We start from the raw sequence: 27,673 nt of genomic DNA on the forward strand, positions 1-27,673 counted from the left end.
AAGAGCCAATCAAAGGCAGCCGCCATGGCTAAATGTATAGATATAACGGTGAAAGAGACTGATTCCCCGCACGCATACATTGTATCTATGTATTCCGAGATGATGCCTCTTTTGGGTAAATGAATGAATTGGTGCAGTTTTCCAAGCCGTTCTCAGCACGGACTTCAGTGGAAAGTCTTTTGAAACAGTTCCCGCTTTGGTGCAGGGGCCAATTTTAATTTTGTCGTCAGAAGTTGGCGTATTTCATCACCCTTGGACACAGAGCTAAGCGGCAAGATATCCTGAGGAGCTCGCCATTTGGTTAGCGAGGACGCTAACAGGAACCAACAGAGGAATATAGACCATGTATGTTATTCCACCAGTAATGTCCTCTATAAAAATGAAGAATGAATAATTATATCCTACCTAGGTATACTTCCCCGGCCCCTGCCGCTTATCTTATCACCGGAGCGCGCCGACCTCGGGATATCTCCGCATTAGCTTTAAACAACATCCAATCCAATTTCTTTTTTTTCTTTTCACTTCCTCTCATAGACCTGTTGACCTGCACGCTAGACGGTGGCGGAATCCAAGTGATTGAACAACACATCCATCCACACACACATACACCTAAAAGCGCACTATGGCGCCGATCCTCTCGACCAACCCGACAGTCACACTCACTCCAGAGCCTCTTACGCCGGAAAACTTCGCACAATTTGGCACAGCGGTGGTTTCACCATTACCACGACAACTCAATATCGCTCCTCAATTATCATCCCTGCCGCCACACGACCCAACCCCGGTCCTGGCAAATCAAAACTCTGCTCTCAAGTATAGTCCCATCTCCCCGCTCCTCGATCGCTACACCAATGTCTGTCCAAGCGGCCAGCCCTCCGAGGCACGCATGACCATGTTCTGCTGCTTTCCGCGCGTTTTGCGCACTGTCAGCTCTGGCCCCCAGCTACAGGATAAGGAGGTCTTTGATGTGCGTATCCTCGAGCGCCACCCGTTTACGAATCAGACTTTCATTCCAGTCGATCTATCGGCCCATTCCAAGGTCGGGGATGGCGAGGAAGAGCCACTGTTTTTGGTTGTGGTTGCACCCACTTTGAAAGGGAGCTCGGCTACCGCGAAAAACGAGGCCGGAGAGACCATTACAATCCGTGACCCGCCGGATCTGAAAAATGTGAAGGCGTTTATTGCCCGTGGGGGTCAAGCTGTTACTTATGGTGTTGGGACGTGGCATGCACCTATGGTGGTTTTGGGTCACCGGAGGGTTGACTTTGTTGTTGTGCAGTTTGTCAATGGAGTTGGTGATGAGGATTGTCAGGAGGCTGCGTTTGGGGAAGGCGTTGTTGTTGATTTTGGTCGGAAGGGTCAACTTGGTCGGATTGAGAAGGGCCCGAGACTGTGGTCGGCTAAGCTCTGATCTGTCCATGCATATCAATGAAAAACTAGCAAGGGTTGGGTTCTTGGGTTGAAGTTGAGACACGTGGTATTGAAGGCAAAATGCGAGGAAGAATTTGCCAACCTCGCGTTATGATTGGTGGCATCTTAACAGAAAAAAGCGAACTAATGTACATGATATTATACATAGTACCCTTCAAGTACATATCAACAAGTGACATTTCACCCTCAAGGCTAGGGCTGGTCTTCATCAGCAACTCGAGAGGGTGATTCATCTCTCATTTTCTGACGGACTCGCGCAGCCAGGTCGAGGGTCTCTTTTGGCAAGCCAGCCAGTTGAGCAACCTTGAGTGCATGAGACTGACGATTTACGCCTTTCCGCAGTCGGTGAACGAACGAAAAGGCACCTGAGGCCATGTCTTTCACGTCCGTGCAGTATCTCGCCAATTTGTCAAAGTCCTCTGTCATATCCGCAAGGGCATGGAAATGAGTAGCGAAAAGCACTCGAGACTGGTTGTGGTTGTGTAAATGATGTAGGCACGCAAAGCTTACCGCTGTGCCATCTTCGGGTGTTGTGCCTCGGCCAACTTCATCCATAATCACAAATGACTTGGGCGTGGCTTGTTTAAGAATAGTAGCTGTTTCCAACATCTCCACCATGAACGTTGACTGGTCACGGAAGAGGTCATCGGCTGCACCAATTCGGCTGAAGATCTGATCGACAATACCAATCTCCGCATAAGCTGCGGGCACGAAGGATCCGACTTGCGCAAGGATTGTAATTAAAGCGTTTTGTCGCAAAAATGTACTTTTACCTGCCATATTGGGACCAGTGATGAGCCAGATCCGCTCGGAATCACCTAGGAAGCAATCGTTGCTCACAAACGATCGTCCTTGTTCCTCTAAGCCCAGTTTGACCGTAGGATGCCTCCCACCGACAATCTTATGACAAGTACCATCGTTGAGAATCGGCCGTACCATTTGCTGTTCCTGGGCGAGAGTTGCAAATGAACACGCCACGTCCAACTCATCCATGACTGCCGCGTTTCGGCGAATTTTGACAAGGTTCAGGATCACCTCACGGCGCAGACGTTCAAAGATGGCTTGCTCCTCTTGACGGATCCGAATCTTCACGTGGTCCATCTTGACTCCTAGCTCTGTCCAGGCTGGTAGATAGAATGACCGGGTGGATTTGGTCGATGAGACATTTCGAGTGACCCCGAGGTCTTCCAGGGATTTTTGGGATATCTTTGCTCCTTTGACATGGCAGATATGGCCCAACCCTGGCGTCCACTTAAGACTCAGAGCTGACGAATCAACCGAATCACGGAGACGTTGAGTCAATGAAATCTTTTCCTCGCCCAACCGTTCTAGTTCCACATGTAGTCCATTCAAAATGACACTTGCATCACGTCTCATAATCCAGGTATCGAGGGGACCGGAGTCTGTATCAGCCACAACTGTTCGCTCGCCCTTCTTTGCTCTGATCTTCTTCGGCAGTACTACAAGCTCGCTGGAGGTGGCTTCGTCCATAGTAACTTTGTGTGCCAGGTTAGCTGCCTCTGCGGCGGTACTATCCTCGATGCGTTGCTTTTGTAACAGCCCTTCTTCATCAATGGCCGCAAGAATTTGATCCGCCAGAGCGATGGGACCATCGAGAAAAAGTCGTGAGATCATGATAGCAACACTTTGATTCAAACCTGAAGCGTTGGTTGAGAGCGAAAGTCTATTGTGATCCAGAAGAACTTGTCTGACTTCCTTAGAAGCCTCAATGGCGCGAGAAAGACAAATCAAGTCATCCGGGTCTCCTTTCCCGAAAGCGAATTTTTGGACCAAGCGTTGAGAATCATGGCTGCGCTTTAAAAGTTGGATAACGCTATCACGGAGCTCCATGTGTTCTATGAATACCGAAACAAGGTCAAGGCGCTCATTGATGACTTGTAACGATGTAGATGGAGAGGCTGCATGTAATGCATTAGTAAATTCACACAAAAATGTTTGGGACATAGTTGGGCATACTCAGTCGGTCTCGTAGAAGCCGTGCACCACTTTTTGTAGAAGTCCTTCGCACAGCGTGTAGAAGACTTCCTTTGCCAAAACCGTCTCTCGCTGTTTCTAGAATCTCTAGACCACTCAGACTATTACGATCAATACTCATTGATTCATTCAAATGTCTTCGAACGGGAGGCTGAAGCTTGATATTTGATCCTTGCAACTGCACGCGAGTGTACTCGAGTAGACTGTACCCAGCTGCTACTTCCTCCGGAGTGAATGAGGCGCGAGCATGTTCAGGAACAGGAGACTCTAACATTGCCCCCCATTCAGAAACTGGCTTAAATGCCCCCGGGTATTGGAAAAATGTGACAAGGCGATGATCGTGTCCAACAAGCATTTGCAATTCATGTCCAATAAGGTCTTGCACATTCTGATCTACCAGAATCTCACGAGCTCCAATTCGGGCAATCGCGGATGGAAGCATTTGAGTCGTTGTGAGCTGGGTGAAGAAATCACCAGTTGACAGGTCAAGCCATGACAATCCTACTTGTTGGGGCACAGATGACAATACATGCTGATGCGAAGATTGGAGGTCGTTATCAGCATGTTGCTTCAATTGCGATTGCAAAGAGGGGACATCTAAGTATATGGCCAACAGGAAATTATGCTCGGAAGGATCAATGAACTTCTCATCAATCAGCGTGCCAGGTGTGATGACCCTAGCAACCTTTCGATCAAACAGGAGGCCTCCTGTGCGTGCCTTGTCTTCTGCATTAATGGCGAACTCTTCACTAATAGCCACATACTTGTTGAGATCCCCGACAAGGGTTTTGAGAAAACGATCGAGCTGGAAGAAGGGGAATCCAGCCATTGGGACTGGTCCGCCATTGGTCTTTTTGGTCGCGAGCTTGAGATTGAGCAATGGTGCCATCTCCTCTGCTTGTTCGAAATAGAGCTACAGAGCGCAGCCTTAGCATGGAGCCTCTAGCCATGTAAGTGTCTATCATCATACCTCATAGAAGCCCCCGACTCTGGTCAGGATAACACAATTCTTGAACTTCTGCATGTTGTTTCGGTGCCCCTGCACCACAGTCGGGTAACGAGGAGCCTCATCCACCCGATCATCATAAGTTTCGAGTTTCAAAACCCCTTGAGGAAGGTCTTTCAACTTTACTGTCGCTTTAGTCTTCGCGCCTCGTACGTGAGCTTTCGGTGCGGCGGTGGAGCTGCGTGGGGGTGTAGATGTTCGACGCGCATGGTGACATATTGTCCGGTGTATGTGGCAACGATAAGCCGAAGATATTAAATTCGTCAAAGGCCTCATATAAATTGGCATCAAATGAGGAATAGATAGACCCGGGCGCATTGTTGCGACGCGCTCCAAACTCCAAACCGTTTGGGGTGGCAGAACTATCAAAGCTCCCCTCCTTCCGCCTTCGCCACCGAAATCTTCCCGAGCTGCACTCTCCTTGGCTTCATCTATCTACAACCTTGGGTGATATTTCTCCTTTAAGTGACATTACTTGCGGCAGGAGGATGAGTCAGGTTTGTGAGACCATTTAAAATCGATCAATCGCCGACATTTCGTGTCTCGGCGCGGCCTGAATCTCGACCCTCCGCAGATTCTTGTCGCGACTCACTCATTCTTTCATCTTTATTTCTCCATTGATTCGCCATACAACCACCAAGATGGCGGACCAAAATATTTCGCAGTACAAGTACTCGGCGATGTCCAACCTGGTTCTCCAGGCGGACCGTCGTTTTATCAGTCGCACCCATGACGAACCCACAGGAGACCCGGAGTCTCTGGCTGGTCGTATTGGGATCCGGGAGATGGGTGCACGAGTCGCGCGTGATGACGCCCCCAAATCTAAGAAGGTAGCCCCAACAGCTCTCGAGCGGGGCGCAATTGGTGAGGGTGAAGATGTGCTTTTACGCGAACAGAAAAAGCGCCACCGCGGCCAACCAGCACAACTACGAGGTCAGGGCATCCTCTCAGCAGCTGATGCCTTTGTCGAAGGCTTAAAATACCGTCCTCGCACACCCGCCACACGAGCCACGTATGACCTTATTCTCACAATTACCGGTAGCCAGCTGGGCGATGTCCCCCACGAAGTCGTCCGAAGTGCCGCCGATGCTGTTCTGGAACTACTGAAGGACGAAGAGATGAAGGATTTCGATAAAAAGAAGGAGATCGATGATCTTCTGGGGACCTCAATGAACCCTAAGGAGTTCAACGAACTCGTGAACCTGGGCAAAAAGATTACAGACTACGATGCCCAGGACGAAGATGAAGAGATGGAAGGCGGCCTTGAGGAAGAAAGTGGTGAACTTGATGAACGCCAGGGTGTTGCTGTCGTCTTCGATGAAGAAGATGAAGATGACGAGCGCATGGGCACCATGGACGAAGTTCGAGACGAGGATGAGCTCAGTGACGAAGAAGAAGAAGAGGAAGCAGAACGACTCGCAGCCGACGATGCAGCAGCAGCACAAGGAGAAGATGGAGATGAAATGGTCATCGATGGAGGTCTTGGCCGAGATGATAAATCGGCAGAGAAGACCGGATTGAAGGTCTCCGCTCGCCAAATCGATGCTTACTGGCTACAGCGTCAGATCGGTGCCATATACACAGATGCTCATATTCAGCACGAGAAAACAGATCAGGCACTTGAAATTCTCGGTGGAAAGGAAGAAGACGGAACATTAAAACCCTTGCGTGATGTTGAGAATGACCTCATGGAACTCTTCGACTATGACCATCCCGATCTTGTTGCTAAACTAGTCACCAACCGCGATAAGGCCGTCTGGGTTACCCGCTGGAGGAGAGTCGCAGAAGATGACGATGCGCGCAATCTTGTGGAACTGGAGATGGTCGAAGCCGGTCAACGTGCCATCCTCGATGAAATCCGCGGTAAAGAAGCTGGCGACGAACTCGGAGCACCATCAGATAAGAAGATAAAGTTTGACTTGATGGATGTCGATGTTCCTTCAGGCCCAACTACCGACGAAAAGCCCGCTGAAGGTGCCCAGGGTGGCATTCTTCAGCCCAAGAAAACGATCAACCTGGAAAATCTAGTCTTCCACCAAGGCAATCACCTCATGACCAACCCCAATGTTAAGCTTCCCCAAGGCTCAACTAAGCGAGCATTCAAGGGATACGAAGAGATCCATGTGCCACCACCCAAGGCCAAGAAGGAGGCCGGAGAGAAGAATATCCCGACCACCGAGCTGCCAGAATGGGCTCGTGTTGGATTTGGAACCTCAAAGGAACTCAACCGTGTGCAGACAAGGTGCTACCCTTCAGCATTCCATGACGATGGGAACTTGCTTGTTTGTGCTCCCACGGGTTCAGGAAAGACCAACGTTGCTATGCTCACGATCCTCCGAGAAATCGGGAAGAATCGCAACCCTGAAACAGGGGAAATTATGTTGGATGATTTTAAAATTGTATACATCTCTCCCTTGAAAGCTTTGGTTCAAGAACAAGTTGGCAACCTTGGCAAGCGCCTGGAACCCTATGGTATCCGAGTGTCCGAGCTTACAGGTGATCGTCAGCTCACCAAGCAACAAATTGCCGATACTCAGATCATTGTCACCACTCCTGAGAAGTACGATGTTATTACCAGAAAGGCAACCGAGACCAGCTACACCAACCTTGTTCGCCTTGTGGTCATCGACGAAATCCACCTTCTTCACGATGAGCGTGGCCCCGTCCTTGAGAGCATTGTCAGCCGAACCATTCGCAGAACCGAGCAGACTGGAGAGCCCGTGCGAATCGTAGGTCTTAGTGCTACTCTTCCTAACTACCGTGATGTGGGAAGCTTCCTGCGCGCAGATCCCGTCAAGGGCATGTTCCATTTCGATGGCAGCTACCGCCCTTGTCCCCTCAAGCAAGAATTCATCGGTGTCACCGAAAAGAAGGCCATCAAGCAGTTGAAGACGATGAACGACATTTGTTATACCAAGGTCATGGAGCAGGTTGGACAGCACAGAAATCAAATGCTTATCTTTGTTCACTCTCGAAAGGAGACCGCCAAGACCGCCAAGTACATCAGAGACAAGGCCCTTGAGAATGAAACAATCGGTCAGATTCTGCGCAGTGACGCTGCTAGTCGTGCCATTCTCTCCGAAGAAGCAGATTCCGTGGACGATGCCAACTTGAAGGATCTCATGCCATACGGTCTCGGTATCCACCATGCTGGTCTGAGTCTTGCCGATCGCGATTCAGTCCAGGCACTTTTCGCCGATGGAAGCATCCAGGTCCTCGTTTGTACAGCGACACTGGCCTGGGGTGTGAACCTTCCCGCCCACACTGTTATTATCAAGGGAACCCAGGTCTACTCTCCCGAAAAGGGCGCCTGGGTCGAATTGAGTCCGCAAGACGTTCTGCAAATGTTGGGACGAGCTGGTCGACCCCAATACGATACTTTTGGTGAGGGTATCATCATCACATCCCAAGCTGAGATCCAATACTATCTCTCGCTCTTGAACCAACAGCTTCCGATTGAGTCCCAGCTGGTAAGCAAATTGGCGGACAATCTGAATGCTGAGATTGTCCTTGGCAATGTTCGGACCCGTGATGAAGGTGTGGATTGGCTAGGTTACACTTACCTTTACGTTCGGATGCTCCGATCACCTGGCCTGTACAGTGTTGGCGCCGACTACCAGGACGATGACGCCCTGGTGCAAAAGCGAGTTGATCTTATTCATTCCGCTGCCGTGGTCCTTGAAAAGGCCGGTCTCGTCAAATATGAAAAGAAGACTGGGCGTCTGCAGTCGACTGAGCTTGGACGTATCTCTTCGCACTACTATATTGGCCACAACTCAATGCTCACCTACTCTCAACACCTTCAACCTTCTATTACGACCATTGAGTTGTTCCGAATCTTTGCCTTGAGCGATGAGTTCAAGTATATCCCTGTCCGCCAGGACGAAAAGCTCGAGCTTGGAAAACTGCTAGGCCGCGTCCCCATCCCTGTCAAGGAGACCATTGATGAACCCCATGCGAAAATCAATGTTCTTTTGCAAGCTTATATCTCCCGACTCAAGCTTGAGGGTCTTGCGCTGATGGCAGACATGGTCTATGTCACTCAATCTGCTGGGCGTATTATCCGTGCAATATTCGAGATTTGCTTGAAGAAGGGCTGGTCCTCAGTGGCGAAGACTGCGCTCGATCTCTGCAAAATGGCCGAGAGGCGCATGTGGCCAACCATGTCCCCTCTTCGCCAATTCCCCCACTGCCCAAGAGATGTTCTGCAGAAGGCGGAACGCATTGACGTGCCTTGGAGCAGCTATTTCGATTTAGATCCTCCCCGCATGGGTGAGCTTCTAAGCATGCCCAAGGCTGGACGTGTTGTGTGCGACTTGGTCTCTAAGTTTCCTCGACTCGACGTTCAAGCTCAAGTGCAGCCTATCACGCGATCTATGTTGCGTGTAGAGTTAACTATTACCCCCAACTTTGTCTGGGATGACGAAGTGCATGGCAATGCTCAAGATTTCTGGATTCTGGTTGAGGACTGTGATGGAGAGGAGATCTTGTTCCACGATCGATTCTTGCTTCGTGGTGAATTTGCAAAGTCCGAGATGAATGAACATCTTGTCGAATTCACTGTTCCTGTCTCTGAGCCCATGCCCCCCAACTACTTCATCTCGCTTGTGTCCGACCGATGGATGCATTCTGAGACGAAGATTGCCGTATCCTTCCAGAAGCTGCTTCTCCCAGAGCGCTTCCCTCCCCACACACCTCTGCTCGACATGCAGCGCGCACCCGTCAAGGCACTGAAGCGTGAGGATTACCAAGCGTTGTACCCCAATTGGGAGCATTTCAACAAGATCCAGTCTCAGGTCTTCAAGTCAGTTTTCGACACCGATGAGAACATCTTCCTTGGTGCTCCCACAGGAAGTGGAAAGACTGTTTGCGCCGAGTTGGCCCTGCTTCGTCACTGGTCGAAACAGGATAGTGGCCGTGCAGTTTACATTGCGCCCTTCCAGGAGCTTGTCGACCACCGACTAGCTGACTGGCAAAAGCGCCTCGGTGGTCTAGGTGGAGGCAAAACCATTGTCAAGCTTACGGGCGAGACCACAGCCGATTTGAAGCTTCTCGAACAGGCTGATCTCGTGCTTGCCACCCCTACTCAGTGGGACGTATTGTCTCGCCAGTGGCAGCGACGTAAGAACATCCAGACAGTGCAACTGTTCATCCCTGACGAGCTTCACTTACTCGGTGGCTACGGTGGATACGTGTACGAAGTAATCGTGTCGCGCATGCACTATATCGCTCTCCAGACTGAAAACGAAATGCGTATTGTCGGTCTTAGTGTGCCTCTTTCAAATGCTCGGGACATCGGAGAGTGGATCGGTGCCAATAAGCACACGATCTACAACTTCAGCCCTCATGCCCGCCCCGTTCCTCTGGAGCTTCACCTCCAATCCTATAGCATTCCTCACTTCCCCTCTGCCATGCTCGCGATGGCTCGCCCGGCCTACCAGTCGATTTTGCAGCTCTCCCCCGATAAGCCTGCTTTGGTCTTCGTTCCAAGCCGCAAGCAGGTTCGTGCGACCGCTGCGGATCTTCTGTCGGCTTGTGCCATCGACAATGATGAAGATCGTTTCCTGAATGCCGATGTCAGTGAGCTTGCTCCTTTGCTGGAGCGTGTTCATGAGCAAACCCTTGCCACGTCGCTTTCTCACGGTATTGGCTACTACCATGAAGCTCTCAATGCCACTGACAAGCGCATTGTCTTGCACCTGTTCAACATTGGTGCGATACAGGTACTATTGGCTTCGAGAGATGTGTGCTGGGAACTGGATATTACGGCTCACTTGGTTATCGTAATGAACACTCAATTTTTCGATGGCCGTGAACATCGCTACATTGACTACCCCATCAGCGATATCTTGCAGATGTTCGGCAAAGCCTCCCGTCCCGGTCAGGACAAGCTTGGTCGCGGTGTTCTTATGGTGCCAGCAGTGAAGCGCGATTACTATAAGAAGTTCTTGAATGAGGCCTTGCCTGTCGAAAGTCACCTGCAGGTCTACCTTCATGATGCCTTTGTGACTGAGGCCAGCACAAGGACCATCTCCTCCACCCAGGATGCGGTTGATTGGATGACATATACCTATTTCTATCGACGTCTCCTTGCAAACCCCAGTTTCTACGGTCTCAGCGATGTGAGCCACGAGGGACTCAGCACGTTCCTGTCAGAGCTGGTCGAGAACACATTGAAGGAGTTGGCAGAGGCGAAGATCATCGATGTTGATGAAGAAGATGACAGCGTTTCGCCTTTGAACGCTGCCATGATTGCTGCTTACTACAACATTTCGTTCATCACAATGCAAACATTCTTGTTGTCTCTCTCGTCCCGGACGAAGCTCAAGGGCATCCTGGAGATTGTGACCTCGGCGACTGAGTTCGAGTCTATCCAGATGCGTCGCCATGAGAATCATATTCTCCGCCGCGTGTATGACCGTGTACCGGTCAAGATGTCAGAGGTTTCCTTCGACTCTCCCCATTTCAAGGCCTTCGTTCTCCTCCAGGCCCACTTCTCCCGCATGCAGCTCCCTCTTGACCTTGCCAAGGATCAGGAAGATATCGTTCGCAAGGTCCTCAACCTGCTCAGCGCTTGTGTGGATGTCCTCTCGTCCGAAGGTCACCTCAACGCAATGAATGCAATGGAATTGTCCCAGATGGTGGTTCAAGCTATGTGGGATCGTGACAGCCCTCTGAAGCAGATCCCCCACTTCTCTCCTGAGGTCATCAAGGTGGCCAATGAATACAAGTATGTATCATCAAAACAATTTCCAGACACATCTGCTAATCTCCCATTGTACAGGATCAACGATATTTTCGAATTCATGGAGGCCATGGACCCGTCGGAGAACAAGGACTACGCTACTTTGGTCAAGCGACTTGGCCTCGATAACAAGCAGTTGGCGCAAGCTGCGGCTTTCACCAATGAGAAGTATCCCAACATCGAACTTGACTTTGAGGTTGAGGATGCCGAGGGCATCACTTCCGGCGAGCCCGCATACCTCAAGGTCAAGATCGAGCGGGACATCGAAGAAGACGAGGAGCCCGACGCTACCGTCCACGCACCATTCTACCCCACCCAGAAGATGGAGAACTGGTGGCTGGTTGTTGGTGACGAGAAAACCAAGAGCCTGTTGGCTATCAAGCGTGTTACCATTGGCCGCAAGCTCGAGCTGCGCCTGGAATATGTCGTCCCTACGCCTGGAGAACATGAGTTGACGCTCTACCTTATGAGCGACAGCTATGTTGGCGTTGATCAAGCTCCCACCTTCAGCGTCAATGCGGCAGAGGGAATGGACGAGGATGAGAGCGAGGAGGAAGAAGAGTAAATTTTATGATCTGGTCAATTTGTAATAATAGTTGATGTTTTTCAAAGCCTTAGAATAAAGAGGTGTTCCATATTCTTTACTTTTCTTTCGATTTAATACTAGATACTAGACCTCTGCTTGGTATCACTACTTCATCAATAATCAGTGTAGAGACTGTATAGTTGCTATATCTACCCCGTCACTCGATTCCCAATCCTACATGTCTGCCAACTGGCAAATGAAGTCATGCAAGGTACATGCCGCCTAACCCAATCAGGACCATAACCCCCCGCATGATCACGTTGCTCCCCAACCTCCCTCTTCTCCAACTCTTCTCCAGCTCTATTCCTCTCTTTAATCTCATCAATAGCATCCTAACTCGTGTTCTACATATTCTGTCATCCTAGAACCCCTGTGGATACCTTCATTTAAGCTTAATTCGGCTCTGGAAGCTCCCCCGAGCTTCCTATCTTATCTACCATACGATCTGACATGACAATTCGGGCCATGAAGTTCACTCCCGAGTAAGTCCTGTTAATATCTTGGCCAATCTGACATTAATAATTATTGAGTTCCTATCAAAGTACCGGACTAACATTTATCTCTCCAGGGTCCTGCTCGGAGCACCCAGGCGGTCCTCAGCTATCCCCAATGCGGCCGGCACTTTAGCAGTCTATACGCAGACATCCTATTCCTTCGAGTCCCATTCCAAGACCAATGAGATCCGCGTTATCGACATCAGCTCCGGCCGATCTGCCCTGATCACCAACGACCCCGGCGCCAGTAACCCACAGTGGGTGGATGACAGCGACAAATTAGTCTGGCTGAAGACCAAAGGCAATGGGAACACAAGCTTCATCGTCGGCGATTCTCGCCAGGCCGATGAAACATACACTGCAGGCACTGTCCCGGGCCCTGTATCTGACCTCAAGGTGGTCCTTTTAGAGCCAGGGAAGGTCGGCTTCGCCGTGACAGGCAAGGCCAATACAGATGGATCGTTGTACAACCCCCACGACGCGAAGAAACCTCATGCAACCGGTAAACTGTACACATCACTCTTTGTGAGACACTGGGACTCGTATGTTGAGCCCCAGAAGAACGCGATCTTCTATGGCTTGCTGGAACAGGCTCCTCTGTCACCGGCCCGTAGACGGGCTGGGAAGTACTCCATCTCGGGCCTCACCAACTTGATCTCGGTCTCAGGACTCGCAGGAGTCGAGTCACCGATTCCGCCTTTTGGTGGCGCTGGTGACTTTGATATTAGTCCATCAGCTATTGTGTTTATTGCAAAAGACCCTGACCTGAATCCCGCGACTCATACTTCGTGCTCGTGCTACTATGCTCCCATGTTCTCGTGGACGAGCATGAGCGAGCCTGAATCGAAGATCTGCAGGGTTGCCGGTCTTCAGGGAGCGATGTCATCTCCAGTCCTTAGCTCAGACGGTAGCTCTATTGCACTGCTGGCGATGCGTGAGGATGGCTATGAGTCTGATAAGAACCGTATCCTGTATGTTCCCAACCCATGGAGTGGAGATATGGTTGAGATCTTCAAGTCGGACGATGGCGAAGGGCTCTGGGATCTCAGTCCTTCGGTCGTGTCTTTTACTCATGATGACAAGTCGCTGCTCCTACATGTCGAGGAGGTTGGTCGCGGAGTTCTTTACCAGTTACCGTTAGAGAATGTGCACACAATCAAGCCCGACTCTCTCAAGAGACTGACCCGGTCGGGATATGTGAACGATGCCGTTCCTGCAGCTGCCAACTCCTCCAAGCTGTTTGTTTCTAGCAGCAGCCTGGTCGATAACAGTCTGTGGACCATCATCGACCCAGCCAAACCGGATGATGTCCAAATGGTATCCTCAAACGGTCGGGGCGGCAGTGCATTTGGCTTGTCCTCAGCCCAGGTCGATGAGATCTGGTTCAAGGGAGCCGAAGACCATCCTGTCCACGCGTGGGTCGTGAAGCCGTCCGACTTCAAACCCGGCAGTAAATACCCACTTGCATATTTGATCCATGGTGGACCCCAGGGTGCATGGAATGATCAGTGGAGCACGCGGTGGAACCCCGCTGTTTTCGCCGAACAGGGCTACGTAGTGATCACCCCCAACCCAACAGGCAGTACTGGCTACGGCCAGCCGTTCACCGACGGTATCAAGGGACAATGGGGCGGTCGGCCTTACGAGGATCTGGTCAGGGGATTCGCTTATATCGAGCAACATCTCGAATACGTCGATACCACGCGCGCGGTTGCACTGGGCGCCTCTTATGGTGGCTATATGATGAACTGGATGCAGGGTAATCTGCTCGGGCGCAAGTTCAAGGCGTTAGTCACCCACGACGGAGTGTTTAGCATGACTTCCCAGCTGGCTAGTGAGGAGCAATACTTCCCTCTGCACGACCTGAAAGGGCCGATCTGGAAGGTGCCTGAGAATTGGTCGAAGTGGGATCCATCGCGGTTCACGGAACACTGGCAGACGCCTCATCTGATCATTCACAACGAGTTGGATTACCGTCTCACCATCGCCGAGGGTCTGGCTGCGTTTAATGTGCTCCAGATGCGCGGCATTGATAGTGCGTTCCTGACGTTCCCTGATGAGAATCATTGGGTTCTGAACCCTGAAAATTCGCTCATGTGGCACCGGACCGTTTTGGACTGGATTAACAAGTATGTGGGACTCCCGGCTGTGTCGGAGGAACCCGATCTATCACGCGGAGTGGGCAGTTTGTCGCTGTGATGACAATAGTTTCTTTGATTTGGCGGGTTGAGCCAATGAAAGGAGCCTTTCACTTGAATATGAAACGTATATGATGGATATTTATGAACATGGTTATTGTTCTTTTCTTGGAAACAAAGATTACGGAGGTTCTGCGAGAAGGTCGCCTTGATTGGCGAGTTTAGAATGTCTTTGTGCTATACAGAGACTGTTTCGGGTGTTTCATCTCATTGTCGATAGTTCTTTGAGGGTTTTTCACAATCGCATACATTTCGTATATATAAGAGTCCCTAAATTTCCTCGATTTGCATTCTGGTTGTCATCCATTGCAAGAATTCCACTTGGCCTTCCAAGGTGTCATCTATCAACACATCTATATCTATATTTATATTATTTCACTAAAATGAAAGACGATCCAACAACTCCCAACTCCCCTCACAGCATCAGCTGGCTCTCTGACCGAACCCTCTCGGTCTCTACCACATCAACCACAACCCTAGCAGACCCTTTAAGTCCCATGAGCCTTTGCTCCAGCATAACACCTCTAGACCTCACCGAATCCCCCATCCCGATCGAATACCGCACAATCCCCTGGCGCGAAAGCCCCAACTTCCACCCCCAGTTCCTGCCTCTTCTCCGCCACCTCTCGGCCCAACTCTGGCCCCTCGTCAATTGTGAAACAGGCCTCCAACACCCGGACTTCCCACCAAACATGTTGGCCTACAACCTTCTGACCTCCGAGCAGGTCGATAACCTCGCCCGCCATTTCCATCAGGTTTACCCGCCTGTCCCGGCTAGCTTTAATTATCCTGTTTATATTACCCCGTGGATTGGCACCGCGGAGGAGAAGACCCTTGATCTTCCTACGAAGGTAAAGCGGATGGGGCGATTTTTTGGATTGAAGGGGTGTGAGGAGGGGGAAGTGGAAGTGGGTGTTGATCATGCGAATGAAACTGGGAATGAGACGAGTGAGAGTGCAGATGAAGTTTTACAACAAATGGAGTTGGAGTGGCAGCAGGCATTACAGAGAGCGTATACTGAGGAATCCCATCGGTGGAACTTGAAGTGAAGAGAATGAGAAATATGAAACATCCAGGCTATACTACTATACTACTATACACGAATTTCGAGTGGTTTTAGCCGTCGGTTAAAAAGATAGACAAGTCATAGGCTAATAGGGGGGGTTAATAGGGAGTTCACAGGGTTAATAGGGTGAATGGGGTAATGGGGTAAATATGGGGAGAGATGGAATAGCACGTAAATAATAGATTAATACTCTCGCTACCCTACTCTTCTCTCAATAACCATACTTCATACACGCTCTAACCATCACTTCTATCAAAATGTCCAAACCACTCATCAACCACATCTATACAGCTGATCCCTCCGCCCACGTCTTCAACAACAAACTCTACATTTACCCCAGTCACGATCGCGAAACAGACATCGCCTTCAATGACAATGGCGACCAATACGACATGGCCGACTACCACGTCCTCTCCATGGACACCATCACCGGCCCCGTAACCGACCACGGTGTCGTCCTCCGTGACAAAGACATCCCCTGGGTCTCAAAGCAGCTCTGGGCCCCAGATGCAGCAACCAAAAACAATAAATTCTATCTCTTTTTCCCGGCTCGCGATCAGAAGGGTATCTTCCGCATCGGTGTAGCCGTCTCCGATGCCCCAGAAGGTCCTTTCGTTCCCCAGGATGATTATATCCAGGGTTCATACAGTATCGATCCTGCTGTCTTTGTGGATGAAGAAGCCGGTGGTGAAGCCTATCTGTATGTTGGCGGAATCTGGGGTGGACAGTTACAGTGCTGGGTGGAAGGGAAGGATGTTGAAAACGGGGAGTGGGTCGATGGGGATGAAGGTGGTGTGGATGGGAAGAAGAAGAGACTTGTTTTCGATGAGAGTATGTCTGGACCCCAAGAGCCTTCCGGGGAGGGTGTGAGGGCTCTTTGTCCGCGTGTTGCACGGTTGAGTGATGATATGTTTTCGCTTGCCGAGTCCGTGAAGGAGGTTGTCATTCTGGCGCCAGAGACCGGAGAGCCTTTGTTGGCGGATGATCATGAGAGGAGGTTCTTTGAGGCTGCTTGGGTGCATCGGTATAAGGGGACTTATTACTTCTCTTACTCGACTGGTGATACTCATTTCTTGGCTTATGCCACGGGTGACTCGCCTTACGGTCCGTTTACTTACCGAGGTCGCATTTTGGATCCGGTGCTTGGGTGGACGACCCATCACTCCATTGTGGAGTTCCAGGAGAAGTGGTACTTGTTTTATCATGATTGTGAGCTTTCGAAGGGAGTTGATCATTTGAGATCGGTCAAGGTGCGGGAGATTGTCTATGATGATGAAGGGGCGATTCATCTGGCTGAGAAACAGACTGCTGTTGAATAAATGGTATTGAGATGTGGATTTGCATTTCAACAGATTGTATATCATATTCTTGGATTATTCATAGAAGCTGGTAGTAATCTCATGGTGTATCAATTCTAGTTGAGCATACCCTTCTCCCGGTTCTCCTGGACCAACTTCCAGTACTTCTCGCGAGATCGTTCGCGGAATGTCTTTCCAAATTTGATCATGAAGAAGAAGACCGAAGCGCATGCCATACCAACAAAGGCAGCGGAAATAAAGCACTTCTGGTACCCCAAGTCTTTGATCCAAGGCGTGATACTGTATAAAGTCAGCTCATGCCTGCTAGAACTTGAAGAAAGGGAAACATACCCAAAGCTAATGGCGAAGGACATGGTATTCCGAATCAGCATCACACTAACCAGAGCAACACTGCTCAGTTCTCGGTAGCTGTCAATAAAGTAATTGACGCTCAGTGTGATGCCACAGGCATTACTGAAACCAAGCATGGATATGGCCACCAGAAGTCCAAACCAGTGGATCTCGTGAGCTGCACCGACACCCCATAGAATGAGAGAACAAGGCACAACTATGAAACAAACGATGAAAGGCCACAGACGGTGCTCGGCTTCCATGACACCCCCGTTGCGGCGGGCCAGTTTGACAGTGAGCCAATCACTGAATCGGCCGGTGAAGAGGGATCTATTCCACGTCAGCTAGAGTTGCAGTGTTAGTTAGAAGGGTGTATCTTACCCTATCACCACACCAGTGATGGGGGCTAGATAACACAGACCGACCATCGAGGATCTGGAAGAGTTAGTTTGGATTCTGTGTTCGGAGAAATAAGACAAACCTGAAGTTGTATGGCTCTCCACCAAGAATGATAGAAGTCGTTCCATTCATAATGTTAAAGTAAACCAGGTAGGATCCATAAGAGAAGCTGGGTTGTATGTTAGTCAAATTGTGTAAGTCCAAGGATATTGCCAATTCCTACCCAGCGTAGAAGATAACCGGCCACGAGAGGAAGTAAAGAGACTGCCAAAATCTCCGGAACATCGTATTGGTCTTCTTTTTCGGACTCCAAAGTGCCAATTTCTCCATGTATGTTTTCTTCGTGTAGACTGTACCGGTCTCGGTGGCGGTGTCAACAGCCGCCGGTTCCTTCTCGCCGTCCGAGCTAAGTTTCGGCGACTCTGTGCATGCGAAATTGCTTGGCTCGACGCTCGCTCGTTCATAGGTGGTTTCCTCGCAGAAAAAGAAGAGGAAGACGGTTGCACAGCCGACAAAGATACTCGGGTAGTAGAATACCCACCGCCAGCCGTGGTACTGGGCGATGAAGCCACAGATGACGGGTGCGATGTAATTGCTTCCTGCTAAGCAACATGTGTAAAGCGCCATGTATGTTCCTCGCTGGTGGGTAAAGTACTACCACTTGTGTGAGCGGGGGCTCTTCTGTCAAGGCTGGTTCAACTTACCACATCCGTGACGGAGATTTGCGGAAGTGCCTCCACGGGCGCTGTAAAGAAACCTAATAGAATGCATCGTGCGAGCCACTGACCGGTGGTTTTTGCGTACGGCCTAGCCAGTGTTAGTAGATTGGTTCTCTCATTGTGGACATGATACCTCTTACCCCCACATAGTCATAGCCTGGATGTATCATTAGCTCTAATTTCCAACTGAGATCTCCAATTGCGGACGTACCAAAATGCCCATCATGGACAACAAGTAAGTTGGCCGCTTGCCATACTGCATCGCAAAGGGCTGCCAGAATAGCAAACCCCAACCAGCCAACAAGAACATAAACCCGGTTCCCTGGTTCAGAGTACTGATAGGCAATCCCGTTTGTTCAGAGAGTGGCTTTAGGACTGAGTACACAACCGAGCAGGCAATTCCTCCGAACCCCGTGTAGCTAGAAGCAGGACATCAACATCGACTCGTATGATAAGCTCAGTAGCTTGTACTCACATGCTCACACAGATTGTTGACAGGAGCTTCCGTTTCGGACTCCAATTGAGAGGGTCATCCGGGTCATTTGAGGGTGTAGGGATCAGCACAATATCGCGATCTCCTTGGTCCGCATGTCGGGCTTCCAAGTCATGATTTACGTCCACCAGAGTGACGGTGCCAGGGATAACGGAGGTGTCAATACCTGCCATTGTGAGCAAAAGTGAAGTGAGAAACAGAGGAAGAGCGCAATATAAATGAAATCTCCCCGCAGATCAACATATTGAGAACCCCCAAGAAGTCCCAGGGTCAAGGATAGACAAGATAACGTGCATTCACATTCTTCGCTATCGGCCTTTTTCCCCCGCAAAAAGTCGGTCTTGGCGTGTGCTTTTTTTTATATCAGAGAGGACTTGACTCGACTTCAACCAATCATCTGAACTATCCCGATCATCTCCAATCTATTACGGAGTACGGCATTTAGTCCGAGGGTTGATCATCCACCTTCATTGGACGATTGTAATGTTACTCCCTCCCCCAAACTAGACCAGCTCCTTTGATAACCATAGATTCCCTTCCTATTTCGGTCTAATTTCCTTCCCCCTATCAGGAAACAAACGATGCAACTAATTCTTGGCTTCGTCTCCATAGCGCCTCTGCACTGGCTTCACCCGCTGGGAAGTCAAGGTGTGGTAATTTCGGTGTCTGACAATGGTCTAGAAACGCTCCAGATTGGACTGACATCTCGGGTTCACCAATCAGTATCTTGTATGAAGATTGATTTGTGGGTTATCTTACCTTCAAGCTCCGGATCGAGTAATCCGCGCAGTACTGTGGCACTACCTTGCCCGAGAGACTTCGGCGCTTGCTGTAACAGGACCGGTATGTCTTCACCCGCTGGAAATCCTATCAATATGGTCTCTTCACCGCTGTCTCAAATGACCGACATACCTTCTTTCTTCCGCTGGAGCCAGGACTTGATATCCTCCATGGCAACATAGGTCTGGACGTTGGTTTTGGTATCTGAATCGAATGAGAATGAAGATCGAAAAGCACACGAACCAAGTGACTCACTTCCTGGATTGGCAGAAAACGCAGCGACATTGTACTTCTTCGCAATAGACTTGATGAACAGGATGATCGCCAACATGGATTGCGAATATCCATCGAGACAATGGTAGTTCTCTCCATTCTACTCGAATCAGCACCACACCAAGCAACGAGAAAAGAAAACGCCATCAAAGTTCACTTACCTGGAATCTCAAGTCTTCCCACGAAGGCGCAGGCGCCTCGTTCCGCAAACTAGACGTAACCAGAACGACCCTCGTCGCAGGCCCCATGATCTCACGCAGTAGATTCAGCATCAGGAAATAACACAGGTAGTTCCTCTGGAAATGAGATTCATGTCCATCCACCGTGAGCTCCCACGGTACAGCCATGACTTCGGGAAATCCAATGAATCCGTTAATGGTCACACCCAGCTTCTTGATGGTATGTGCTGCCTCTTGGAACGAAGCGAGACTGCTGGCGTCGGCCGTCACAAAAATCAATTTAACCGCTTTATATTTCCGATTGATGTGATCAAGCACCGGCTGGAGTTCGGGTTGCGAGCGGCCTGTGCATATTATGGTTCCTGCGCCGCCGTGGGCCAGGGCGTCTGCGGTCGTTGCAGGGAGATCGCCTCGTTTGAGGCCGCATATGAGGACTGTGGGAGATCAGTTTCTATACCGGGTTTATTGGGTTGTGGTAATACATGTTTTTCCCTTCACTCGGTCTGGGAACATCTTCGTCACGTCCATCCCTTGTGTCTGCTCATCAAAGGTATTGCTCATTGTGCTGGATATTGTGGAACCTGGGTAAGCTGAGAGATGTCTGCTTTCTCCTTGGCCTGAATAGACAAACTCGACATGTCGTCATCATGAAGCCATCTCGGACAATTCGACATCAATACGGAGAACATCTGGAGCAAGTAATTACTGAATAAAACATGGAATTATGGGTTGCAACTTGTAGACACGTTGGGAGATTCGACACAAGGTAGACGATCAGCCTTAGCAAAATCAAATGCGCATTCATAATGTACAGCTAAACAAATCGCACACGTACGGAGCCTGCCGGTCAAAGGAGAAAAACGTAGAAGACACGATCAAAAGTTATGAGTGAGATGGACCTGCGTCGTCTTCGGGCATTTGGTCAATGACACCCTTCATGAGCTCGATAAGCTCATCAATGTCGGGCCGTTCCGAAGGTTCAACAGTGAGGCACCTGCGGACAATATCCTTGACAGGTGCACTGATCGCAGGGACATCACTTTTGGATGCATCCTCGCTTTCACCCGACTTGGCTTTACCCTTGGAAGCGCCAGACTTCTCATCAGGGAATCGCCAATCACCACCAAGAACACACATGCTCAAGCTACCACCGGTCTCTTCACTGCGCGCCTCAAAGGGACTCTTGCCCACAAGACACGCGTACAGTGTGCAGCCAAGCGACCAGATATCAACCTTGGTATCAATGATCGATCCAGTCTTGACATCGAAGAGCTCTGGTGCGCGGTATGGCATCGTGCTGTGTTCTGCTGCAGTGTCCTGCACCGCCAAGGCGAGTGAGCGCGACGTGATGGCGATGGGGCTGGGTGCCAAAGAGCCCAGATCCATTAGGATAGGTGATTGGCCGTTGTCGTCGATCATGATGTTTCCTATATCAACAGTTAGCTCGTTGGGACTTTCCGCACCAGCCAACGCGTTAACTCACCAGGCTTGACATCTCGGTGCGCATAGGGCCGCAGGTCCCCATCCTCGACACCTTCCTGACTCCGGGTGACCTCGTCATCCATGAGGGGCTCATTCTCCTCATCCTCATCTTCCCCCATGTTATGAGTAGGCCTCCGTTTCGGTTTCATCTGCATGGTCCGTTCCTCATCTTCCTCCTCGCCTTCTCTCCGAACACCCTTTGCTTTGCGCGTAGATGCCGACCCGCTCTTCACCCGATAATGATGCATCGCGCGAAGCGCATCGGCAACACCGAGTATTAGAACCATCAGCCGCTTCTCTGGGAACTTGGTATGGTTGACCAGGTTGGCATTGATGGCATCCTGGAGATTACCGCGCTGGTAGTATGGGAGTAGAATATAGACCGTCTTTGAACCTGGGTCTCCGCCATCGGATCTGAACTTCGAGCCGGATTCTGTGGACACGCAGTGGTCGATTGAGTGGATGATGTTGGATTGGGAACTGAATAGGTTGTAGGCTTCGACTTCTTTCAGGGCCTGCGATACGGATTCTTGGCCGAAAGGACAGCGAATCTTCTTCAGCGCGAACAATTCGGAAGTTGTTTTATCTTGGACTAGGTAGACGTAGGAAAATCCGCCCTGTTGCGTTGTCAGTTCAGGTAGTTCGGATAGTTCAGACCAGGTTGCAGTTCTGGTGATTGGGTATCCATACCTCGCCCAACAAACGTAGGAGTTTGAAACTTCGATTGTTGATCTTCAGCTGTGGGGAACTAGGAAAGCAACACATGCAATCCGTGAAGTTGTATAAGAGGTCGAAGAAGTACTGCGCCATAGTGAATGCGATGGTAGATAGAGGTAGAGGTGACCCGGTGACTTCCGGTGTAGGATAGATGTGCAGTTACAGAATGGACAAGATCATCGAATGTGTTGAAGATGTAGATGTAAGGATATATGCAGAGTGAGAGAGAGTTGAAGTGGTTGGCATTACGTGGAGTGGAGTCTCATTTATTTGTTCCCCTTTCTCTTTCTGTATCTCTACATTTCTCTCGTCTCTCTTTTCTCATCTACTGTCAAATTGGAACTGAGTAGGTCTCTTTCTTTTCATTCGTCTCTCTCTTTTCCTTTCTTCCCAATCATGGGAGTTGGGCCGTCAACTTAATATCCTTGCATTCCCCTAACGCTCCCTCTACACGCCCTTCGGACCTAGGGGCTATTGATACCTCGGAACTCTTATTTAAAAGCCGCATCCCACCTTTCTTTTTTTTTATTCTCTTCATATCAAGATCTTGCCCAATGGCGCACGATGATGTACGTGTCGGTGAGGTGGTGAATGTCCCCGGTGGCATGTATGGGACGGTTAAATACTTGGGACCAGTGGCGGGGAAGGCCGGACGATTTGCAGGAGTCGAACTGAGCTCCGAACACGCGCAAAGAGGCAAAAACAGCGGCGATGTCGACGGCCGGAAGTACTTTGTGACCTCCATCCCGGGTGCTGGTATATTCGTTCCTATGAACAACAACAAATATGTCACCAAACGATCAAATGTCTCGACACCGACTACTCCGGCACGCGGAAGACCCGTCAACTTCAGCAAATCTGTCGGTGCATCCCTTACCACCCCCCGCCCTCGTGTCCGACGACCCTCTCTCCCTCGACCCGAATCCCCGCGCGTGCCCCCTCCGAAACTAAGCCTAGCGGGCTTGCGGACACCATCAGCGGCATCGAGGACCAGCGGGATGAATAGCGCCATGCGTAGCCCTGTCAAGGCACCGTCTCGGCTGTCTGATAGGCCCTCATCGCGACTTAGTGTGGATGACGATGCTTCATCGTATGGACGACCATCGGACTTCCGCCGACCGCTTTCGTCGGAGACTCAAGACCTAAAGGATCAGATCAAGAGTCTAGAAAAGCAGCTTCTGGACCGAGATAAGCAGCTCGACGAGCAGTCTGGAACTTTGAGCGAGTTCCAGAAGACTTTGGAGGAGATGGAAGGACCGGACGGCCATGCGGTTCGTACACAGCTACGCGAACGCAATGAGCGGATTGCCCAATTAACGGCCGAATTCGACGTCCACCGCGCAGACTTCAGAAGCACCCTTGACACATTGGAGGTCGCAGCCTCCGAAACCGAACGTGTCTATGAGCAGCGTCTCGACGAGCTTATGCAGCAGAACAAGGAACTACAGGATCGCGGCGAAGATGTTGAGATTGTTGCGCAGCAGCTCAAGCAGTTGGAAGAGCTGGTTTCGGAGTTAGAGGAAGGTCTCGAAGACGCCCGGCGCGGAGAGGCTGAGGCGAGGGCAGAAGTCGAGTTCCTCCGCGGCGAAGTCGAGCGAACCAAGCTGGAGCTGAAAAAGGAGCGTGATAACTCCGCCGCTGCGCTGAAAGATGCACACGCCGCCGTAGATGGACCCCGCAGCAGCAGTAGTGAATTGGATCAGAAGGATGATGAGATCCGAGGACTCAAGGCTATCATTCATTCATTGAGCCGCGGGAATCCCAACACAGCAGACATGGGACAGAAGGACTTGGACTATGAGCATGATCCGGAGCAGATCAATCAGCTGGAGATTCGACTACAAGAGATCGAAGAAAACACCAACCGCAAAGACAGTCGGATCGAAGAGCTCGAGCGTGAACTCCAAGAGATGCACCTGCAGGTTGGTGGTCGTCGCCGCAGCTCTACTGTCACTCTTTCACCAAAGCAACATAGACCATCGCACTCTGCGGGAAACATTTCCAATCATTCAAACAAACCCAACCCCAACTCCAACCCCAACCGTCTCTCTGATCGTACAGTGGTCCCGAATGACTGGCATGATACTCCCTCAGAGTCTCGTCATCACCGCGGTATCTCCAGCTCTTCTCAGTCGCGACTAGAGACCATGCATGAATCCGAACGTTCTTCCGATGAGGATACCATGTGGTGCGAGATCTGTGAAACAGGCGGCCATGACATCTTGAACTGCACCAGCATGTTTGGCTCTGGCCAGAAGCCTGTTGGACAGAAGAATGCCACGCACGATGCTGCCGACGAACTTGCCGATGAACACCCAGTTCAGAAGACCGAACCCCTTCAGACCAAAGCCTCGTCCATCCATTCCGACACTCCTTCCGCCCTAAAGACAGGACGGGATGTGGTCATGGAAGGATTGAAGGGCATTGGCGGGTTGGGCTCATCCATGGCTCCCATTGCCGGTAAGTCATCGGGGGTCATCGACGAGTCTAAGTGGTGCGCTCTCTGTGAGCGAGACGGCCATGAGAGCATCGACTGCCCATTTGATGAATAAGTTTGTGGATATGCATGGGCTCGGTGCACCACACAAGATGCCAACTCTCTGCTGCATGCATCTATGGGGTGTTTTTCTAGTACATGATTATTGGGTCGGTTTGGTTCCACCACTGGTTAATAAATGGTGTTTCGTTTTTCGAGGGCTGGAACTTCCTGGGAGGTAACTAGGAGCGAAGGTTTGTGCCTCTCATGAAAGACAGGGATTTGCATCACGGTGAGGCTATGTGCTTGTAATAAATACCATTTCTTTGGTCATAATAAGATGTCGTTGGTGTATACCATATTCCGACTTCCATCGTAGCTCGGGTTGACCTTGAATTTGATCGCCTTTTTATATCTCAAGGAACGTATACATACATTCCAGTCTATTCTATTTCTATTTCCATTGATGTCACATCAAATAATGTTGAATTCATCACTCATAACCTTTCATGACCGAACAAGATTGAAGTCACAGCCTGACCGACCTGGCCCTCCGATGCGCCTGATCAGTTTACTACTCAGGATGATTGGGTGGCTGTACAATTTCTCCATCCTGATACTTCGACGCCGCAATCTCTCCACAAGCCTTACACTTGCGCTTTCCTTCGTCGGCCGCGAACTCCTCAACCACAGCCTTAACTTGCGTCCCCAGGTCAACACACACGAACTTCTTCTCCCAGACGATCTCCTTGCAGCTCTTGCAATACCATCTCATAGCATCGAGTGCATCTTTGGCCCGCGGCTGCTCCATCACAACACCGACACTGTCCTTGAAGCGCACGGGGCAGTGTGGGGTGTTCGCGGGCAGTAGGAAGATCGAGCCTTCGTGGATGGGGATGTCTTGAAAACAAGGAGGTGTGGTTGAGTCGTCGACTGTTTTGAGGAGCATTGATCCTCGGAATTGGTAGAAGAACTCTGGTGTTGTGTTGATGTGGAAGTCGGTTCGCGCATTGGGCCCGCCCACTATCATCACTGTGTAGCCGGCTGTTGCCGGTGTTGATGGATGGTAGACGCAGTAGTTATTGACTGGTGGTTGGAGGAGATGGGAGTTTTCTTCGAGCCTGGAGAGATGTCAGCAGTTGGCTATGAGATAGCTTGCTTATGGATCGCGTGATGAATCATAGTATCACATAGTGGGGGGAGGGTGAGAAAGATATAGGAAGCTTCTTGGCTTACCATTTAGGAATGTTTAGCGCTGGAGGAAGCATTGTGAATATACCAAGATCTGATCTTGCCAGAGCCCGATTTCTTTTGCAGATATTGCATGAGGTTGGTTTAGAAACCTTAGAAATCCGAAACGACGATCTGATCCCCGGAGATATCAGCTCCACCCCGGAGTTAAGTACCGGACCGGAACAACTTCCCTCCGTCAATTTTTCTTTTTCATATCTCGAATCAGCCAGACACTGTTTAACGGCGAGAGTCTTGACCAACCACACAAAATGGCAACAACCTCTCAACCCCCCTTCGGTTTACATCCCATCACAACCTGGTATATCGCCTGGTTTTGGCCACCCTCACCGGCCGAACAGTCCACATCTCGCAAATTCGTTCCTCGTCGCCCACGAATCCAGGTCTTGCGCCTCATGAAATTTCTTTCCTCCGTCTCCTAGATGCAATTACCAATGGCTCTCAAATGGAGATCTCATACACGGGAACTGTGCTTGTCTATAAGCCCGGTTTGATCACTGGCAGTACGGCCGGTACTGGAGCCAGCGGCGGCATGATCACTTACGAGCTTCCGTCAAACTGTAATCGCGGTCTCAGTTATTTCCTGATTCCGCTATGTCTGCTGGCTCCCTTCGCCAAAGCGCCCATGAAGGTGCTCTTTACAGGACCCGGAGTGATTACTTCCTCAACACCGACCGGAGATATGTCTGTCGACAGCGTTCGCACTGCGATCCTCCCTCTGTACAACCAATTCGGTATCTTCAACAACATTGAGCTCCGTATCTTGAGACGATCAAACACTGGTCCCAACGGCAGGGGTGGTGGCGGTGAAGTGCAACTTGTGTTTGGCCACCAGGTCCGTCTGCCGAAGACTCTGCACTTGATGAACGCGGGCCGCATCAAGCGCATCCGTGGTGTTGTGTACTCGGTTGGTGTGTCTGGCTCGAACAACGCTCGCATGATTGAGACTGCCCGTGGTATTCTAAACCCTCTCAGCCCTGATACTTATATCTTCTCCGATGTTGCGTCTGCGCCGTTGGTACCAGCTCCAGATAAGACCAACCCCCAGGCAAAGAAGAAGATCGGCCTTGGATTTGGTTTGTCGTTGGTAGCGGAGTCTTCCACAGGGTGTCTCTTCTCGGCCGATGTGGCTTCTCCGCCATCGGGTGGTCAAGCTCCCGAGGAGGTTGGCAAGCAGTGTGCATTCCAGCTTCTGGAAACGGTTGCCAAGGGAGGATGTGTGGCTCCTGCGGCTGCGACAACCATGTTCACTCTCATGACCATGGGCTCGGAGGATGTTGGGCGGCTGCAGGTTGGCCGAGAGGTCATTGCTGATCCCAACGTGGTCCAGCTCGCTCGAGACCTGTCCAAATTCGGTGCCCCCGGCTGGGGTATCCGAGACGCACCCGACAATGGCGATGGAGATGTGATTGTCAGCATTGTCGGCCGTGGAATCGGTAACGTCGGCAGAAAGGTTGCTTAAGCTGCTCCGGACGGCTTTCGCACTTCATTTCAAGTCTACCACCACTCTGAGGGCTTTGCCAAACAATTCGGAAGTCTCACCTCAGCAGTTCACTCCTTCCCAGCAGACGGGACCACGTGGTAGTCCATCAGATGCCGTCGGCGTCACGGGCTTCTGGCCATCTGTCCAGTGCGCGCCAGTGTACTCCAAGAAGCTCAAGACGTTTCAAGGCTTGACTGTCGAGCATGAACTCGACTTGTCGCTCTATCGCGACGAAGCCATGTGAGGCAAAA

The 27,673-nt window shown here is 50.6% G+C and overlaps 12 protein-coding genes across 12 annotated transcripts; 7 read left to right on the top strand and 5 right to left on the bottom strand.

Annotated features, from left to right (window-relative positions):
- Positions 1–622: 622 nt before the first annotated feature.
- N7500_009470 (ureidoglycolate hydrolase) lies at positions 623–1,411 on the top strand (the record flags this gene model as incomplete). Its single annotated transcript, XM_056680609.1, has 1 exon — positions 623–1,411. The coding sequence occupies one exon, from the start codon at positions 623–625 to the stop codon at positions 1,409–1,411; it is 789 nt and encodes a 262-aa protein (XP_056527991.1).
- Positions 1,412–1,623: 212 nt separating this feature from the next.
- N7500_009471 (mismatch repair ATPase MSH1) lies at positions 1,624–4,841 on the bottom strand (the record flags this gene model as incomplete). The annotated part of the gene is made up of 4 exons (XM_056680610.1): positions 1,624–3,350; positions 3,409–4,339; positions 4,397–4,533; positions 4,586–4,841. Coding segments are annotated over 4 exons (3,051 nt in total), but the record flags the coding sequence as incomplete, so codon positions are not given.
- Positions 4,842–5,073: 232 nt separating this feature from the next.
- On the top strand, positions 5,074–11,742 carry N7500_009472 (ATP-dependent RNA helicase BRR2; the record flags this gene model as incomplete). Its single annotated transcript, XM_056680611.1, has 2 exons — positions 5,074–11,162; positions 11,217–11,742. The coding sequence occupies 2 exons, from the start codon at positions 5,074–5,076 to the stop codon at positions 11,740–11,742; spliced, it is 6,615 nt and encodes a 2,204-aa protein (XP_056527993.1).
- Positions 11,743–12,213: 471 nt separating this feature from the next.
- On the top strand, positions 12,214–14,456 carry N7500_009473 (oligopeptidase family protein; the record flags this gene model as incomplete). The annotated part of the gene is made up of 2 exons (XM_056680612.1): positions 12,214–12,245; positions 12,332–14,456. 2 exons carry the CDS (start codon positions 12,214–12,216, stop codon positions 14,454–14,456), a joined length of 2,157 nt encoding a protein of 718 aa, XP_056527994.1.
- A 382-nt stretch (positions 14,457–14,838) lies between these two features.
- Positions 14,839–15,504, top strand: N7500_009474 (uncharacterized protein; the record flags this gene model as incomplete). Its single annotated transcript, XM_056680613.1, has 1 exon — positions 14,839–15,504. The coding sequence occupies one exon, from the start codon at positions 14,839–14,841 to the stop codon at positions 15,502–15,504; it is 666 nt and encodes a 221-aa protein (XP_056527995.1).
- Positions 15,505–15,778: 274 nt separating this feature from the next.
- Positions 15,779–16,840, top strand: N7500_009475 (glycoside hydrolase family 43 protein; the record flags this gene model as incomplete). Its single annotated transcript, XM_056680614.1, has 1 exon — positions 15,779–16,840. The coding sequence occupies one exon, from the start codon at positions 15,779–15,781 to the stop codon at positions 16,838–16,840; it is 1,062 nt and encodes a 353-aa protein (XP_056527996.1).
- A 95-nt stretch (positions 16,841–16,935) lies between these two features.
- N7500_009476 (putative MFS transporter) lies at positions 16,936–18,954 on the bottom strand (the record flags this gene model as incomplete). Its single annotated transcript, XM_056680615.1, has 9 exons — positions 16,936–17,119; positions 17,171–17,500; positions 17,552–17,605; positions 17,652–17,738; positions 17,793–18,223; positions 18,274–18,376; positions 18,429–18,445; positions 18,500–18,707; positions 18,764–18,954. 9 exons carry the CDS (start codon positions 18,952–18,954, stop codon positions 16,936–16,938), a joined length of 1,605 nt encoding a protein of 534 aa, XP_056527997.1.
- Positions 18,955–19,348: 394 nt separating this feature from the next.
- Positions 19,349–20,574, bottom strand: N7500_009477 (putative oxidoreductase, short-chain dehydrogenase/reductase family; the record flags this gene model as incomplete). Its single annotated transcript, XM_056680616.1, has 6 exons — positions 19,349–19,458; positions 19,541–19,639; positions 19,694–19,765; positions 19,817–19,934; positions 19,996–20,447; positions 20,496–20,574. The coding sequence occupies 6 exons, from the start codon at positions 20,572–20,574 to the stop codon at positions 19,349–19,351; spliced, it is 930 nt and encodes a 309-aa protein (XP_056527998.1).
- A 321-nt stretch (positions 20,575–20,895) lies between these two features.
- Positions 20,896–22,305, bottom strand: N7500_009478 (putative serine/threonine protein kinase ENV7; the record flags this gene model as incomplete). The annotated part of the gene is made up of 3 exons (XM_056680617.1): positions 20,896–21,440; positions 21,497–22,112; positions 22,186–22,305. 3 exons carry the CDS (start codon positions 22,303–22,305, stop codon positions 20,896–20,898), a joined length of 1,281 nt encoding a protein of 426 aa, XP_056527999.1.
- A 461-nt stretch (positions 22,306–22,766) lies between these two features.
- Positions 22,767–24,764, top strand: N7500_009479 (CAP-Gly domain containing linker protein BIK1; the record flags this gene model as incomplete). Its single annotated transcript, XM_056680618.1, has 1 exon — positions 22,767–24,764. The coding sequence occupies one exon, from the start codon at positions 22,767–22,769 to the stop codon at positions 24,762–24,764; it is 1,998 nt and encodes a 665-aa protein (XP_056528000.1).
- Positions 24,765–25,262: 498 nt separating this feature from the next.
- N7500_009480 (3-hydroxyanthranilate 3,4-dioxygenase) lies at positions 25,263–25,956 on the bottom strand (the record flags this gene model as incomplete). The annotated part of the gene is made up of 2 exons (XM_056680619.1): positions 25,263–25,809; positions 25,925–25,956. The coding sequence occupies 2 exons, from the start codon at positions 25,954–25,956 to the stop codon at positions 25,263–25,265; spliced, it is 579 nt and encodes a 192-aa protein (XP_056528001.1).
- On the top strand, positions 25,934–27,666 carry N7500_009481 (RNA 3'-terminal phosphate cyclase-like protein; the record flags this gene model as incomplete). The annotated part of the gene is given in 3 exon segments (XM_056680620.1): positions 25,934–26,240; positions 26,281–27,392; positions 27,403–27,666. 3 exon segments carry the CDS (start codon positions 25,934–25,936, stop codon positions 27,664–27,666), a joined length of 1,683 nt encoding a protein of 560 aa, XP_056528002.1.
- Between the last annotated feature and the right edge of the window lie 7 nt (positions 27,667–27,673).

Source organism: Penicillium coprophilum (genome assembly GCF_028826855.1).
Source record: "Penicillium coprophilum strain IBT 35676 chromosome Unknown utg000006l_segment0_segment0, whole genome shotgun sequence".
Classification (NCBI taxonomy): Eukaryota; Fungi; Ascomycota; class Eurotiomycetes; order Eurotiales; family Aspergillaceae; genus Penicillium; species Penicillium coprophilum.